This window comes from Doryrhamphus excisus, linkage group LG10, assembly GCF_037039965.1.
Source record: "Doryrhamphus excisus strain RoL-2023G ecotype Guam linkage group LG10, RoL_Dexc_Guam_v1.1, whole genome shotgun sequence".
NCBI lineage: Eukaryota > Metazoa > Chordata > Actinopteri > Syngnathiformes > Syngnathidae > Doryrhamphus > Doryrhamphus excisus.
This window is the reverse complement of record NC_136366.1, coordinates 4,887,173-4,905,493: the sequence shown is the minus strand read 5'-3', so window position 1 is coordinate 4,905,493 and position 18,321 is coordinate 4,887,173. Positions and strand designations below refer to the sequence as shown.

General features: G+C 42.5%; 1 protein-coding gene across 1 annotated transcript in view; it reads right to left on the bottom strand.

Moving 5' to 3' along the window:
• Positions 1–928: 928 nt before the first annotated feature.
• Positions 929–18,321, bottom strand: part of tet1 (tet methylcytosine dioxygenase 1) — a 41,775-nt gene continuing 24,382 nt past the window's right edge. Inside the window, exons 4-13 of the mRNA XM_058054181.2 lie at positions 13,179–15,132; positions 12,122–12,212; positions 10,955–11,048; positions 9,533–9,741; positions 9,300–9,450; positions 9,136–9,225; positions 7,761–7,898; positions 7,493–7,669; positions 6,679–6,826; positions 929–5,120 (exon numbers count right to left, since the gene is read on the bottom strand). Coding sequence (XP_057910164.2) covers positions 4,156–5,120; positions 6,679–6,826; positions 7,493–7,669; positions 7,761–7,898; positions 9,136–9,225; positions 9,300–9,450; positions 9,533–9,741; positions 10,955–11,048; positions 12,122–12,212; positions 13,179–15,132 — 4,017 coding nt within the window. The 3' untranslated portion in view covers positions 929–4,155. The remainder of the gene's footprint in view (positions 5,121–6,678; positions 6,827–7,492; positions 7,670–7,760; positions 7,899–9,135; positions 9,226–9,299; positions 9,451–9,532; positions 9,742–10,954; positions 11,049–12,121; positions 12,213–13,178; positions 15,133–18,321) is intronic.

Sequence of the window (18,321 nt, the reverse complement as noted above, 5' to 3'; positions counted from 1 at the left end):
AAATTATGATATCAAAAGTCTGAATGATGATGATATCAAATGTGTAAAGACAATATCAAACGTCTAAATCATGATATCAAGAGTCTAATGATGGTATCAAAAGTCTAAATGATGATATCAAATTTCTAAATGATGATATCAAAAGTCTAAATTATGATATCAAGAGTCTAAATGATATCAAAAGTCTAAATGGTGATATCAAATGTCTAAATGACGATATCAAACGTCTGAATCACGATATCAAGAGTTTAAATGATGATATCAAAAGTCTAAATGATATCAACAGTCTAAATGATATATCAAAAGTCTAAATGATGATATCAAGAGTCTAAATGATGATATCAAAAGTCTAAATGATGATATCAAATGTCTAAATGATGATATCAAACGCGTAAATCATGATATCAAGAGTCTAAATCATGATATCAAACGTCTAAATGACGATATCAAAAGTCTAAATCATGATATAAAACGTCTAAACGATGATATCAAAAGTCTAAATGATGATATCAAAAGTCTAAACGATGATATCAAAAGTCTAAATGATGATATCAAAAGTCTAAATGATGATATAAAATGTCTAAATGATGATATCAAAAGGAGAACAACAGCAGGAAGCCGGAGTGAGGAAGAGTACAAATTAGTCTCCTGGAAATGAATAGAATTATCACCATGCTTGTTTTATACAGGCAGAATAAATAAAGGACACTGGTGCCACTTTAATATGTTTTATGTATTAAAGATGCCAAAAGCAGTCCATGGTGGGTCAATATATGCTAAGCTATCAAAACAGAACATATTTGCTTTGTGTTATCGCTGACAAAACAAATAAGTAATTTTTTCATTTACCATGGACACCCCTGCGTCAAAACTACAAATCAATCAATTTGCTTCACCGCAAAACAAAACGGTAAAAAAAAAAAATCAATTGTGTCCAAAATATAAATATGACTTTATTTCACAATCCCAAAAGAGATCAGACATCCGTAAAAGGAATGCAAAATGTAAGTCTCTTCTCAAGTCTAAAATGGATATAATTATTTTTTTTTTGCCACGTACAGTAATTCCGTTGCAAAATAAACAAGAGCCTCCATTGTCTACACACAGTACAGTAAAAACCATATAGGTCACATACATATTTACACAACATTTGAATGCGTTAAAAAGTTTTTGTTTTTTTTTTCCAGGTTTTTGCAATGCTGGTGCTAGCTTCAGGTTGGTACAAAACACACTTTCTATATACGCTTTTGCCACGTGGACTTGATACAATAAAAAAAAACAAAAAGTGTTAATTATTGTTGCGTTTTCCATGCTTACATTCATTTCTTTGTGTCTTTTCTTGTCATTTTTTTCCTGCTGTGGAAGACATTAAAGTGGACTATGATTTGCAACTGATGATATCTAAATAATAAAACTGAATCCAATCTGTTGCCAGCCCATTTTTAAGAAAATGTCCATACAACTTTATTTGCATTGACTCCCATTAAGTTCTTAAAGAGCACCGTCGCATTAGAGCATAGGCTGAGTTATAGCGTTAGCACCAAGAGGAAGGTGTGACACGTCACTTTAAAGGAACGATGTGTTCGATTGCAAATCAAATCCCCCCGATAGCTCTGAACGAGCATGACTGAGTGGAGTGGTTTAGAGGCAAAATATGTGTTAGAAACGCTGATCATATTTGTAATTTTATAAAAATGTGTTGGCATAGATAACACTTTGTGCTTTGTGGAAAAAAAAACAAATAGAGGTCTTACAAGCACCGATAAAATGTATAGTAAGTCCTATGATCACAAGTGAACGACATGGTAAAATGCATTTCCAGCAGATGAACATATATCAAGTAAGTGCCCGCTAAAGGATAAGCACTTCATTGTTGTAGTAAATCATAATGCTAATGTCAATTTCCTTAAATATGTATCATATTTTTTCCACTCAAATAATGCAGGAATACTGTAAAATAAAGCTGTGATATACATTTCTCAAGGGAAATTCAACAAAAAAAAGTGCTTCTTGGCAACCTTCCAGAAAAAAAACATGAATAATTCCATTAGGATTCAACGGACACCGATACGGAAAGCCATGATGCTACACAAAATCATCTGCACTAAATATTTGTATGATAGCGTATGGGAAAAGGCTACAGTGAGAATCAGACTTGTGCAAAAATCCAAATTTGGAATTCATTCATTCAATTCATTCAAAGCACTGGAATTACAGGAAGTGGAATTCATTGCAACTGAAGAGAAATTCCTAAATTTTGGCTAAAGTACTCACTTGGACACGTTGGAGAGTCTATGTCTAAGTGGAAGAAGATGGACGGATTGACTATTATTTTTTTAATATTCAAATTCATTAGGAACACTTGGATAAAGAAAAGCAAATTAAGTACATACTTATGGACAATTTGGAGTGGCCAATTAACCTAGCATGTTTTTGGAATGTGGGAGGAAACCGGAGTACCCGGAGAAAACCCACGCATGCACGGGGAGAACATGCAAACTCCACACAGAGATGGCCGAGGGTGGAATTGAACCCTTGTCTCCTAGCTGTGAGGTCTGCGCGCTAACCACTAGACCGCCGTGCAGCCCCAAATTAAGTACTTTGAAAGTTTTAACCAGTTTGCACGTAACAAACGAGTCCTTTCTGGTAAATCCGGCGCCCAAAATGTGTCTGCGAATTCTATTTAATTTTAAAATAACCCACCATGGGGCCCAAAAAAGTTGTGATTTTCAGCAATTTGATCAAGAAAGTAAGAAACACCATTGAATTCAATCTTGCTAGGATGTACAGGAAGTCTACATCAACAATAGCTTCCGTCCATTCCTCATTTACAATTTCATATTGTTTCCTGCATGTAAACCTAGAATTATTATCTAATAAAAAGTAGATATGGTTCACATTTTTGGAAAAATTACTTAGTTTTTCATACGTTTTGGTTTTCGTCTACCTTTTGGAAGAAATGAATCACAAAAACTGCTTATCCTCAGGGCGAGAAGCGGGGTACACCCTGGACTGGTGGCCAGCCAATCACAGGGCACATATAGACAAACAACCATTCACACTCACATTCATACCTATGGACAATTTGGAGTGGCTAATTAACCTAGCATGTTTTTGGAATGTGGGAGGAAACCGCAGTACCCGGAGAAAACCCACGCATGTACGGGGAGAACATGCAAACTCCACACAGGGATAGCCGAGGTTGGGATTGAACTGTGAGGTCTGTGCGCTAACCACTCAACCACCGTGCAGCCCTTTACTGTAACTTATTCATTGTAATTTCCATTCTACTTTATTCAATTCAAATTTCAATTCTACTTCCTGTGTGCAAGATTCATTCATTCATTTTCTACCGCTTATACTCACAAGGGTCATGGGGGTGCTGGAGCCTATCCCAGCTGTCTTGGGGCGAGAGGCAGGGTAACACCCTGGACTGGTGGCCAGCCAATCACAGGGCACATATAGACAGCGAGCTAACCACTTGACCGCCGTGCAGCCCTATATTGTAACTGTAACTTATTCATTGTAATTTCCATTCTACTTCATTCAATTAAAAATGCAATTCTACTTCCTGTATGCAAGAGTCATGCTCAATTCATTTTTGGAATTTTGCACAAGCCGGGTGAAAACAGCACCGGTGAGAAGAAAACGGGGGAAAAAAAAAAAAAAGCGAGTAATTGCAATGCACGCCAACACGTAATGTACGCCATCATAGAACTCTTGCAGTAAACAGGCTGGAACACCAGGAATTACAAAGAAAAATCACTCTGATCTGAAATAAATAATCACATTGTTTTTGTTCTTTATCGTGAATATATATAGATATATATATTTATATATATACGTATATAAAACCAGTTTTTAAAAAAAACCTTAAGAACACCTTTAAAATGCTTCAAAGCACCATCTCTTTGACAAACAAAAACAAAACACCGAAACTCACAGTAAAAAAAAAAAAAAAAAAAAAAAAGATAAGAACTTTGGTCTTCCTGGTCGCTCATGGACGAGGAAGACCAAAGCAACAGAACAGAGATAAGAAGATCACGATGAGAACCAGGTAGAAAAAACTAAAACCAAGACGAGCGGTCTCAAGTTGATTGAGGTAAGGCATAAATAAGCACAGTGTGTGTGTGTGTGTGTGTGTGTGTGTGTGTGTTAAGTCCAGCTGTTGTAAGGACCCGTCACGTGCGTGAGGGCGTACGGGGACACAGTGACGACGCCGTCCCTCGGGAGCGTCCATGTTTGCCGCGTGGGAACATTCATCACCTTCCATGCTTCCTCCTCCCCTGTTCCCTCCTCCGGATCCCTACCAGCGCCTCCGTTTCCCGCCTCCTCCATCCTCAATCTCTCCACCTCCTCCTCCTTTTCCCGCTCCCGCTTGGCCATTTTGGCGTCCCACATGGCCATCCCGTGACCCGGCTCGTTGAGGGACTTATGCTGGTAGAAGACCAATGAGATGCGCGTGGGGTGGCTGCGGTCGGGTTTGAGTATAGGCGTCGTGGCGTGGAGCTCCCGCCGCGCGCACTCGATGAGGATGGAGCCGTGCGACGGCGCCACCGCGACACCGCCTATGTCGTGGTCCAGGAAGTTGTGCTCGCTGTCTGACCACACCTCTTCCTGTTTCACTTCCTCCGGGTCCATGTCGAGGGAGGAGAAGTCGTGGCTCAGGAGCCGGGCGCCCACGTCCCCTGCCGTCCCGTGGACTCCGTTGAGCCTGCTGAAGAGGCCCTCAGAGGTAGGTTGAGGGGAGAAGGAGGAGCAGGGAGGAGCGCTCCCGCTGGGGAAGGGTCTCCGTAGAGGAGACGCCGCCTCGCCGGGCTCAGTTTTCAGAGTACAGGGGTAATTATGAGGAGGTATACGTTCTGACGGAGGTCCGAACGGGTTCTTGTTGTCGCCGGTTTGGGGGGGATAACCATTCACTGCCTCATTCATCGCCTTGTATGCCACAACCGAACCGTTGTGGCCGTAGTGGACCCCCGGCAGAGCGTGGGGGCTGGGGGGCATGAGCTCCCCCTGTTGGTGATAGTTGCTGGTGTTTTGACTGTAAGTGCTGGGCTGGCACCGTCCAACGCTGGCAGGTCGCGGCGATACTTTGTAAGTGTTGTAAAGGGCGTGTTGCTCTGTTTGGAAAGCACAAAAATACATTTAGGCCTCAAATTGGGGGGGGGGGGGGTACAATTTGGAGTTCAACATAAAACTTAAAATACCAAATATTAATTCCAGACCTGACCATGATTAGTCAATTTCTAGATGTAGTAGATTTCCTTCTTTATAAATGGAATCTTTTTGTAGTTTGGTCTTTAATTACTTGAAAAAAAAATTCTAAAATAAAATTACTTAATACAATAAATACAATAATACAATAAAATATATATATATATAAAAAATATAAAATATAATATTATATTATATAATAATAATAATAATTATTATAATTATATATATATAAGATATAATACATATGAGGATATATTACAATCTATTTTTAAAATCGAGATATGAAATAACACCTCTTATTCACACTCCAATTACCCAATATAGTAAACATAATAAGAGAAAAGAAAACATATGAGATATTAATAAGCAGGGGTGCCACGAGACACTCTGATGATACATGAGATTGGGTCTTAGAGACGAGATGTTAAAATTACTTTTAAGAAAAGTACAATAAAATAAATATATAAAAAATAATATTATATTATATAATAATTATTATAATTATATATAAAATATAATAAATATATAAAGATATATTACAATTTATTTTTAAAATTAATTTAAAATTAATTACATTTTTTCATTTTTACCACCTGCACGGTGGACGAGTGGTTAGCACACAGACCTCACACTTAGGAGACCCGAGTTCAATTCCGCCCTCGGCCATCTCTGTGTGGAGTTTGCATGTTCTCCCCGTGCATGCGTGGGTTTTCTCCGGGTACTCCGGTTTCCTCCCACATTCCAAAAACATGCTAGGTTAATTAGCCACTCCAAATTGTCCATAGGTATGAATGTGAGTGTGAATGGTTGTTTGTCTATATGTGCCCTGTGATTGGCTGGCCACCAGTCCAGGGTGTACCCCGCCTCTCGCCCCGAAGACAGCTGGGATAGGCTCCAGCACCCCCCGCGACCCTCGTGAGGATAAGCGGTAGAAAATGAATGAATGAATGAACAATAAAATAAATAAAATATATTATATAATAATTATTATAATTATATATAAAATGTAATAAATATATGAGGATATATTACAATCTATTTTTAAAATTAATTAAATTTTTTTTTATTTCTACTACGTTACCTTGCATTGCGCCACATAAGGTTACACTCTTCTGCACTCTGTGTGTATGCCCCGCCTCCACCCACCAAAATGAAAGAGACTGTATGACTGAGAAAAAGGCTCACTCTGTTCATGCTGCTGTTCCATGGAGCAAGCAATGCACAGACTGAACTCTCTTCCTGCCGATTTGGAGGCGGGAAACATCCAGGCACATGGCCGACCAATGTATCCATTCATTTTCATTCATTGTGGGATTAATTCATTTCATTCTTATATCATTCATATGTCATATTGGTAGTGGAAATAATATGTTCCAATGTATGGTATTGGTATATATAGTATTGGTATTGGTATAAGGAAAGGACACACAGGCTATAAAGATGAGCAGTGACTTGACTTACCACCTTTGGTTGGGGTTTCACTCTTCACTTTAGCAGGAGTACCAGGACTCAACCCGAGCTTCTTCTCCAGTTTCTCAGCTTGGGCTTTGAGACGAGCTTCTTGCCTCATCTTGCGTGCTGATTTAACTGGTTCGGCGAGGAGACGCACCTGACACATTGAAACAAATTGTACATATTTTTTTGCCTATGATAAGCATTTTCAAGCATAATGAAATGACCTAAATACAAATATAAGTCATTCAGAAAACACATTCAAAGACGTTGATGATATGTAGTATTTTACACCGGTCCCTAGGTGTCAGTATTGTTACTGTTATGATCGTACAAGCACCAGACAACAGGTTGGAGTGATTTCACAACAGGCGCAATAATACCCAAGATGGGCTACTGCTGTAGTTGTAACCTAGCTAAGCTAAATCTCCAACATCACTTCCTGTCCATCTCCCACTCAGCTCCGCTAGCACCAGAACACATTTACAGCAACACATTGTTTATGTCTTGTATGTCTTATTATCTCTTATCTACTATATTGGGTAATAGGAGTGTAAAGGTGACTGTAGGGGTGCTATTTCATGTGTAGAGGGCTCTAATAGTGTTAAAAAAACGAATTTAGACATTTAGAAGGCTGTAAACGTGTTTCTTATGTTCTAAGTATGGAATGATTTCATACATACTGACATCAGGTGATAACCAATTCACCAGGTATTACTTTATTCCAAATGTTGATCCAAAATTGGAGGAAAATGTCAATGTCAACCTAGCAGGAGGAATCGTAACCTCCACAACAAGCTGGTATCTACTGTAAAGCGCTCACCTCTCTGGGAAAGGCTGACAGAACCTGAAGGGCACCAGTTCGGATCTTGGCCCACTGTCCTTCAACTTGGCCGAACTCATCCCTGTCAGAGATCTTGTACAGCGGAAGTACGTGGAGCTGTTCATCTTCCGGTATATTCCGAACCGCACGGTTGTCCTCCTTGGTTAAAGTGCAAACCTGCAAGCCAACATGAAAAAAGGTCCAAGAGTCCTAAACAAATAGACGGACCGAGACCATGCAGGAAACACTTCTACCAGTGCTTGCTTACCACAGTGCTGCCATTGTTCATGTTGTGGTTGTCCTTGTGAGCGTGCGCACAGAAGTCCACGCAGGCTGTGACTCCTGAAAAAGGACGGCCCTCCCGCCATCCGAGCCGGCAGCAATCGCCTTTGTCCTCCTGTTCCACCTGGCACAGGTGGTCACACAGAGAAACAGTTGCTTTGTGGTCATCATGAGAAGAAAACACAACATTCATTCATTCATTTTCTACCGCTTTTTCCTCATGAGGGTCGCGGTGGGTGCTGGAGCCTATCCCAGCTGTCTTTGGGCGAGAGGTGGGGTACACCCTGGACTGGTCGCCAGCCAATCACAGGGCACATATAAACAAACAACCATTCACACTCACATTCATACCTACGAAAACCCACGCATGCACAGAGAGAAACTCAAACTCCACACAGAGATGGCCGAGGGTTGGGAAAGACAAAATAAGAAGCCAAAAAGTTACCACTTCCACACAAAATAGGAGGAGAACTCATTCATTTTCTACCGCTTATCCTCACAAGGGTCATAGGGGTTGCTGGAGCCTATCCCAGCTGTCTTCGGGCAAAAGGCGGGGTACACCCTGGAATGGTGGCCAGCCAATCACAGGGCACATATAGACAAACAACCATTCACACTCACATTCATACCTATGGACAATTTGGAGTTGCTAATTAACCTAGCATGTTTTTGGAATGTGGGAGGAAACCGGAGTACCCGGAGAAAACCCACGCATGCACGGGGAGAACATGCAAACTCCACACAGAGATGGCCGAGGGTGGAATTGAACCCTAGTCTCCTCGCTGTGAGGTCTGCGCGCTAACCACTTGACCGCCGTGCCGCCCCCAAACACAACAAAGCAGCAAAAACAAATAAGACTTGTAAACACATTCATTCATTCATGGGGGGGGTTACTTTATAGTGCGTTTTTGATTAGGCTTCGATAGGCTCCAGCACCCCCCTGCGACCCTCGTGAGGAAAAGCGGTAGAAAATGAATGAATGAATGATTTGGTTCTTTATTTTCGCCAGTAGGACATGTTTGTACAACAATTGTACAACATTCATTCATTCATTTTCTACTGCTTTTCCTCATGAGGGTCACGTGGGGGTGCTGGAGCCTATCCCAGCTGGCGGGGTACAATTGTACAACAGTAGAGTGTAAATTTGTGCTTTTTGGCTTGCCAGTTACAGCTTGATGTGGCCATATTTGGTGCCCCCATATTAAATGTACAATAACCTGTATATTATTTTTACACCACAAACATTGTGAATGTTCTTTTAATCGCCCGTGCGTCTAAGAAATGAAGCAAGATAAATAGTTCAAGCTCAGAAAGAACATTTTTTGTGTGGAAATGGTCTAAATGTTGGCTAAGTGTCATACCTGGTTCTGGAAGGCTTCAGGAGCCAGGCTCTGATAGAGTGGTGCCAGGTCAGTGGCAAGACCCTGCAGGTTTTTCTCGATCTTCTCCTCCTAAAAAAATCAATGAAGATTATTGGAACAGCGGTACTCATCAATGGTGCAAGGTTGAGAAGAACCATTCCCACCTCTTCCCGGTAGTCTCCCAGGAGACGGAATTTGCGTGGCACTTTGCTGCGGGCGAACTTACAGCCGTTAAAGTACATACTCCACGAGCAGCCGAAAGAAAACGAAGCCCCGCAGGTATCCGGGTCCAACCCCTGACACGCACACGTGCGACTGTTGAGGACGATGACGAGGTGAGCGGGGCTGACTGGAAAAAGGTCATGTGACTGAAAGGCAGAAAAGATGGAGCACTCACTCTTCGTTGAGGGCGCAGCGTCTGCTGGTGGGGGAGCCGTACTTAAAGAGGGTCTCTGTGAGCTCCTGGTAGAGGTGGTCTGCCACCGGCCGGGGGATTCCCTCCCAGGCGAGGATGAGGATGACCAACACGGCAGTGTCACAGTGGTGCCCCGGCCTTTGACGGACTAAACACAGAAGCTTCTCTTCCTCGCTGCCACGTCGGATCACCTGGCCAATGAGTCAATATGAGTGAATATGTTCATGGGACGAAGCATCAATCATTATTATTATTATTATTGTTATTATTATTATTATATGAGCAAATTCAAGAAACAATACAAGCAGTTGACACTTACTATGGTACCCATTATGTCATTGGATGGTCATATCACCTTGTACTTTGGTGCGTGACATAAAATTTAAAAATTAATTTTTTTTAAATAAAAATTAATAAATAAAATAAATACAAAAATCATGATGTGCTATATATATCACTATATTGACACTTACTATGGTGCCCATTATGTCATTGGATGGTCATATCACCTCGTACTTTGGTACGTGACAAAAAATAAATTTTTTAAAAATAAAAATTAATAAAACTTAAGAAAATAAATAAAATAAATTTGCTAAATACAAGGATGAAGAGTCTTCAACCAGTCATGATGTGCTATATATCTCACTATATTGACACTTACTTATATTATGTCATAGCATGGTCATATCACCTCGTACTTAGGTACGTGAAAAAAAATAAAAAAAATAAAGACATTTAATAAAATAAAGTAAAAAAAAAAAAAAAAATATATATATATATATATATATATATAAATAAAAAACTTCGTACTTCGGTACGGGACAAAAAAAATATAAAAAAAAAAAAAGCTTAAACTATATTAAGAAAGCAGGAAGTGAACAAATGTAACAGTTACTGATTGTAAAAGTACCATACGGAGGGGTAGGATTTAATAAGCTTTGCTTCTTCCTACTCCTTTTGGACATGTGGAACTGTGAACTGATTATGTGATGCATTCAATTGTAATCTGATGCATGTTCAAATGAAATAAAACCATTACCATTACCATTATTATACCACTAATAACAGTGTGGTTGTAGCTTGGTTAATAAGCAGGTCACATTATGTACATGGAGAGCTGTCAGAATGCTTTATAGGTGGAATAGGTGTGTCCCATACGTGCATTCTTCACTGCCTTTTATCTGTTTTAATATCTTTAGAAACCTGTGTTCGTGACACAGATAAGGATTGTGGATTAAGGATTTTCCTCCTAAAGACTTTAGGGAAGGGACACATGCAATACAAATCTGAAGAAAAGAAATAGAGAAGAGATACCAAGAGCTTTTTCTTGCTCTGGATTGGTGTTCATCTTATGGACTATACGCATATGCACCGTATTTGTTTACGTGTAGATTATTTCCATACCCATTTGGCTATGGGACATCCCTGGGAGCTCTTTCCTTCTTTTCCAGTGTAAACTACAACTTCCAACCTCACTGCATTTCCTTTGGCGCCATATCTGTGACACACAAGAATACACAAGACATTATATGGACTGTATACACACACACACACACACACACACACACACACACACTTATAGGACATTACATTAGGTACGCTTACACTATTCACTATTCAGCTGACATTAAGTATAATAATATAGACATAATTGTATCAAAATCGAATCAAATCGGATATAAAAATGAATCGTAGATTAATAGATGCATGGAAAAACTATTTTCGAGATTAATCGATTACAAAAATAATCATTAAAGGTCAAATAATGGTTAAAAGTAGATCTCAGGGTAAAGAAGTGTGAGCGCCCCTGCACTAAATCCTAAGGTCTGCATTAAAAATGTGATGATGATTATATGTACTGTATACACACACACACACACACACACACACACTTATAGGCCATTACATTAGGTACGCTTACACTATTCACTATTCAGCTGACATTAAGTATAATAATATAGACATAATTGAATCAAAATCAAATCAAATCAGATATAAAAATGAATTGTAGATTAATCGATGCATGGAAAAACTATTTTTGAGATTAATCGATCACAAAAATAATCGTTAAAGGTCAAATAATGGTTAAAAGTAGATCTGTGTGAGCACCCCTGCACTAAATCCTAAGGTCTGCTTTAAAAATGTGATGATGAAAATATGAATATTCATAATGGTGCAGTGCACTGATGAGTATTGTTATGTTATCATTGTAGCATATGCATTACATATTGCATTCGACATACTGTACAAAGATAATAAACACTATATCTTTCTCCGTTGCCCTTTGCTGTCATCTTAATTCCATCACGTTTTTCCTGTCCTAACATGTGTGTGTGTTGTGTGTGTCGTGTGTGTGTGTGTATGTGCAGCCGAGGCGGCAGGTGCTCAGCGGTGCTTCCTTTTAATAACACTCCTTGCCAGTGACCCCGCCGCATTCCACCAAGCCTGTGCTCGACAAGCAGATGCTCGGCATGTTTGGTGCTGAACACGCCCTCACGGATCTACTATACAAATAACAACAATAGTGGACATAGTAGTAGTAGTAGTAATAGTATACGGGAGGTACTCGACCTGTTTTCCATCAGTTCCCTCACAGCAGCAACGCTGGGTCCTGCTCCTAGGTGAGTATAGTAAGGCCCTTCCTCCTTTTCAACGATTTGGTCTGAAGAAAAAAACATTCATTGTAATATGACATCATTGTGGATTTATCCAAGGCTGAAGGATACAGCGTTTCCATACATTCCGGATCAATGTAGAATGTGAGTGTGAATGGTTGTTTGTCTATATGTGCCCTGTGATTGGCTGGCCACCAGTCCAGGGTGTACCCCGCCTCTCGCCCGAAGACAGCTGGGATAGGCTCCAGCACCCCCGCGACCCTCGTGAGGATAAGCGGTAGAAAATGAATGAGTTCTCCTCCTATTTTGTGTGGAAGTGGTAACTTTTTGGCTTCTTATTTTGTCTTTCCCCACCCTCTGCCATCTCTGTGTGGAGTTTGCATGTTCTCCCCGTGCATGCGTGGGTTTTCTCCGGGTACTCCGGTTTCCTCCCACATTCCAAAAACATGCTAAGTTAATTAGCCACTCCAAATTGTCCATAGGTATGAATGTGAGTGTGAATGTTTGTTTGTCTATATGTGCCCTGTGATTGGCTGGCCACCAGTCCAGGGTGTACCCCGCCTCTCGCCCGAAGACAGCTGGGATAGGCTCCAGCACCCCCGCGACCCTCGTGAGGATAAGCAGTAGAAAACGAATGATTTCTCCTCCTATTTTGCGTGGAAGTGGTAACTTTTTGGCTTCTTATTTTGTCTTTCCCCACCCTCTGCAATCTCTGTGTGGAGTTTGCATGTTCTCGGCATGCATGCATGGGTTTTCTCCGGGTACTCCGGTTTCCTCTGACATTCCAAAAACATGCTAGGTTAATTAGCCACTCCAAATTGTCCATAAGTATGAATGTGAGTGTGAATGGTTGTTTGTCTATATGTGCCCTGTGATTGGCTGGCCACCAGTCCAGGGTGTACCTCGCCTCTCGTCCCGAAGACAGCTGTGATAGGCTCCAGCACCCCCGCGACCCACGTGAAGATAAGCGGTAGAAAATGAATGAATGAATATTGTTGGAAGCATCAACTCACCCACGCACTGACAGCCAGGAAGATCAGACAGTTTTTTGGAGGGTGTGTTGAGCAGGTTCTTGGTCGGGGTGTCCAAAAACGTCATGGGTGACTCCAGAAAGCTGTTGACGCTGTTCTTAGATGGAGTGGACTCCGCAGAGTGCCCCGCGTCTCCGTCAGTAGACGTAGACAAGACGGTGACTGGTCCTGATCTCTCCAGCTTGTAGTAGCTTTGCTGGCTTGGTGGAGGAGATTGCCGAGCCCCCGAAAGGCCGTTAGCCAGACCGGGGTAGGGGCTGGGGCTGAGGTGAGCGGGATCGGGATCAGCACCGGGCTGAGCTACCTGAGTTAACAAATGCCTTTCGGACCCCTGTCCTGGTCCTCCTGGTGCAGGATTGTGTTGGTGAAGATAAGACAGTAACGGGTTCTCCTGGATTTGGTTGGTCCTTGCGAGATGACTGCAGTGGAGGGTCTGCGTGAGTTGCCTCGCTTCCTGCTGAGCTTCAGCCATGTACCTCTTCAGGTCAATTTGAGCCTGAGGCAGGAACAGGTTCCTCCGATGGGGAAGACCTGCCTTCCCAGGCAGGGGGGTCTTCTTCGCTCTGCTTCTGTGTGATGCATCTCCATTGGCGATGCCTTTCGAAAGCGGGGTCCGGCGGTTGACTCCGTCATGTGGTCCCTCGTTTATCTTTTTCTTCCTGGGTTTTGAAGGAGTTGTTCTCGTCTTCTTTACTGGCGTCTTCTTCTGACTGTAGTTATATTTGATAGCCGACACGGGGGTCCCTCTCAGATGATTGCTCTCTGACAGCTGTCTAGACTGGATGATGAAGGCTAAGTCCGCTAGTTGAGCCGCTACTTCCTCCTCGTCTCGGTTCCTCCTCACTTTTGGTCTCTCCCAGAACTGATGCTCATGATCTTCACCGGGAACGACACTGTTGTATTCGGACTTGATGACTATATGACTATGGGAGCCATAGGATCTTCTGCAGGGTTCTCCATCACCGTCCGAGGTTGAACCCTGGCAACGCTTGATGACGTTCCCCTGTCTGGCCACAGGGGGGTGTATTACCGACGCCTGGTGAATCGGCGAGCTGATTACCGACACTTTGTTGTAGGGTTTGGGTTCTGGCGTGCTTGCGGTAGGTTCCCACTTCCTTTCAGCTTTAATGAACATCGGTGTGCGTTGAGGTATAGCTGCCAGCTGAGTTAAGGCCTCGATGGCGATAGCCTGGTCAAAACTGAGGTTCCTCTTCTCTGCCAGAGATTGAACGCTGGGTAACAAGTCATTTGACGCAGGTTCGCTCTTGATCGTGTGTGGAGTCTTCAGCAAATCACTCCGAAAATCCTCGGAGTTCTTCTTGATTAAGTGCAGATCCGGCGGTTCTGTTTTGATACATCGAAGAGCAGAAGAAGAACGTGAGCTGAAAAGTTTCTCCTGTAGTCCTCGCCTCTGCGTGACGGATAGACACACCACCGCCGCCAACGTGGAGAGAGGGTCTTCGCAGACCTCATCCACCTCAGTGCTTGGTTCCTCATCACGCATCCACGGATCTTCTAGTTTGATTCTCTTCACCGTGTCATGCGTTGGAGTTTTGGGTCCATTCTCAGACGGCATCGCTGCAATGATGCTCCGTTGAGGCTGTGAGGCCATCACGGCCCCCGCAGACGTGGGGTCCGCCACATTAGCACCGTTGTGGTTTCTCTGGTTCTCCGTGGAACCGTTGTGGAAGTTCACAGAAGCGCGTACATGTTGTTGAAGTGCGATGCTGTTCAGCTGCAAGCCGAGCTCTCGTTGAATAAGTGCAGGCCCTCCGCCGGGATCCGACGGCGAGTTGTGGCGAAGCGAATTGGCGACGAGGGGAGTTTTTGTATCTTGTATGCGGCCTTCCTCCTCCTCGTCCTCCTCTGCTGCAATGTGGGTGTCATCCATCGGTGCCGTCCCCTTGCCATTGAATGACTGACTTTCTGGAACCACCTAAGACACAGAAAAAAAAAGAAAAAAAAAGATGACTCAACGTGGTGTGTTGGTGAGTGTGATTCAGCAACAGACCGCCTCTCAGCGTGGCGAGGCATCTGCTGCCTCCTCGAACAAGACTGCGGAATAACGGGGCATGTGCCAGTGATACAACAACGATAGAACGCTGTAATAGCGCACCTTCAAGGCTGTGACCGGAGCTCGTTGGCGGCAGACTGAAACACACAACAAGCAAACATTCCGACTCTTGTGAGGGCTTCTACTGCGTCGTCACTAGCGGGTTCACCGCTGACATCGCATTCAGAGTTTAGTTAGCACAGAAATGGAATCTACGTATTTGTTCTTTGTTCTTAAAGCTGACATTATTTGATGCATTCAATGAGGCACGTTCAAAAGGAACATGTGTTGTCTTGCTGGAAATGACATAATAACAATCTTTGAATGGGGAAACAGGCTGCATGGTGGTCTAGCGGTTAGTGCAGACCTCACAGCTAGGAGACCAGGGTTCAATCCCACCCTCGGCCATTTCTGTGTGGAGTTTGCATTTTCTCCCCGTGCATGCGTGGGTTTTCTCCGGGTACTCCGGTTTCCTCCCACATTCCAAAAACATGCTAGGTTAATTAGCCACTCCAAATTGTCCATAGGTATGAATGTGAGTGTGAATGGTTGTTTGTCTATATGTGCCCTGTGATTGGCTGGCCACCAGTCCAGGGTGTATCCCGCCCCTCGCCCACAGACAGCTGGGATAGGCTCCAGCACCCCCGCGACCCTCGTGAGGATAAGTGGTAGAAAATGAATGAGTTCTCCTCCTATTTTGTGTGGAAGTGGTAACTTTTTGGCGTCTTATTTTGTCTTTCCCCACCCTCTGCCATCTCTGTGTGGAATTTGCATGTTCTCCCCGTGCATGCGTGGGTTTTCTCCGGGTACTCCGGTTTCCTCTGACATTCCAAAAACATGCTAGGTTAATTAGCCACTCCAAATTGTCCATAGGTATGAATGTGAGTGTGAATGGTTGTTTGTCTATATGTGCCCTGTGATTGGCTGGCCACCAGTCCAGGGTGTACCCCGCCTCTCGCCCGAAGACAGCTGGGATAGGCTCCAGCACCCCCGCGAAAATGAATGAATGAATGGGGAAACATTTTTCTCAAAACAGTCACTGAAAACCGAAAGTCACTGATGCCAGCGTCCAAGTCCATTTGGGAATCTTTGGTAATATTCTCGAGTCAAAAGTCATAAAACTTTTTTACTTGAGTCATCTGACTCGAGTCCACACCTCTGAAGGACGCCGCCCTGTGTATGTATGAATGATGGTAATAGTAATGGTTTTATTTCATTTGAACATGCATCAGATTACAATTGAATGCATCACATAATCAGTTCACAGTTCCACATGTCCAAAAGGAGTAGGAAGAAGCAAAGCTTATTAAATCCTACCCCTCCATCTGGTACTTTTACAATCAGTAACTGTTACATTTGTTCACTTCCTGCTTTCCTAATATAATTTCGTTTAAATTTAATTTAATTGAAATTTAATAATTTTTTTATTTGATAAATTTTTATTTATTTGTTTTTAGTTTTTTTAATTTTTAAATTTTCTTACATTTTTTGTCACGTACCGAAGTACGAGGTGATATGACCATACAATGACATAATGGGTACCATAGTAAGTATCAATACAGTGATATATATAGCACATCATGACTGGTTCAAGACTCTTCATCCTTGGATAGCTTTGTTATTTAAAAAAAGTAGGCTTTGCTACACGTCTTAAAAATAAGCTCCATCACTGTCTGTCAGTCAGGTACAAACTTGGGCTCTGTAAGTTTGATCATGTCGATCATCTGCAGCGAAGAAGCTAACCTAGCATGATGCTAAGTTAGCATGGTGAAAGCTATGCTAGTGCCCACCCTGAGTCAGCATGAGCTAGTAACTGTTTAAATGGCAGAAACGCCCATCAAGCTCTAATCAGTGTTGACCAGACTCATCAAGAACAAGCATCAGCTTCAACAGACACCAAAGAACCAACTGACCAGTGAAGAAAAAACTCGTTCTTGTGCCTCACTGCACACTACTTCCCTATCTTGGCTTGGCTTGCGAAGAAAGAAGGCTGAGAGACATCCTGGACAACAATAGGTCTGCGTTTAAAGAGAGGAAGAGGTCGTTGAAGTGAAAAGAATGACTTCCCATGTGATTGTGGCTGAGAAAAAGCGCAAACTTTTGTCAATTTTTTTTTCCTGTCTCTTGAGGAAAAAGGCATGAAAAGCAGGACGTGGGAGAGGACCCAAGCTGAGAGAGTTTATTTCAAGTTTGGATTATTGTACAATATTGTGTGTCCACCGCCGTGACCTCAGGTGACACAAGCAAACTGTGATTGTCAGAAACATAACTTATACAGGAACCTCGCTTTTTGTATGCCCCGGTTTTCCTAGGACTCCATTTTATTGCCACAAATACAGTATGTCCCGTATTTTGCTCGTTTTTCTGCAAAGGCTGGATAGTAGGTCTAAAGTTAGGACACTATGGATAGATTCTGGCCAGTGAACCCTTTAGTTATCTTTGTTATGTGTGGTTTATTTGTTCATAGAGCGCACAAAGAATGATGAACAACTCCGTATCTGTGTCCTTCCTTCCTCCTTTTAGGAGACCAGGGTTCAATTCCACCCTTGGCCATCTCTGTGTGGAGTTTGCATGTCTCCCCGTGCATGCATGGGTTTTCTCCGGGTACTCCGGTTTCTTCCCACATTCCAAAAACATGCTAGGTTAATTGGCCACTCCAAATTGTCCATAGGTATGAATGTGAGTGTGAATGGTTGTTTGTCTATATGTGCCCTGTGATTGGCTGGCCACCAGTCCAGGGTGTACCCTGCCTCTTGCCCAAAGACAGCTGGGATAGGCATTCCCTTAATCCTAGTGAGGATAAGGATTACATTTGATCACTTCCTGCTTTCCTAATATAGTTTAAGTGTTTTTTTGTTTATATTTTTTTTATTTTTTTGTCACGTACCGAAGTACGATGTGATAGGAGTGAGGCATATTACATTATATGTAAATGGGTAGCGATATGGTCCATTATGTTATACCAAAACCAATATTCATTCATTCATTTTCTACCGCTTATACTCACGAGGGTTGGGGGGGAGGCTTTGCTGGAGCCTATTCCAGTTGTCTTCAGGTGAGAGGTAGGCTGGA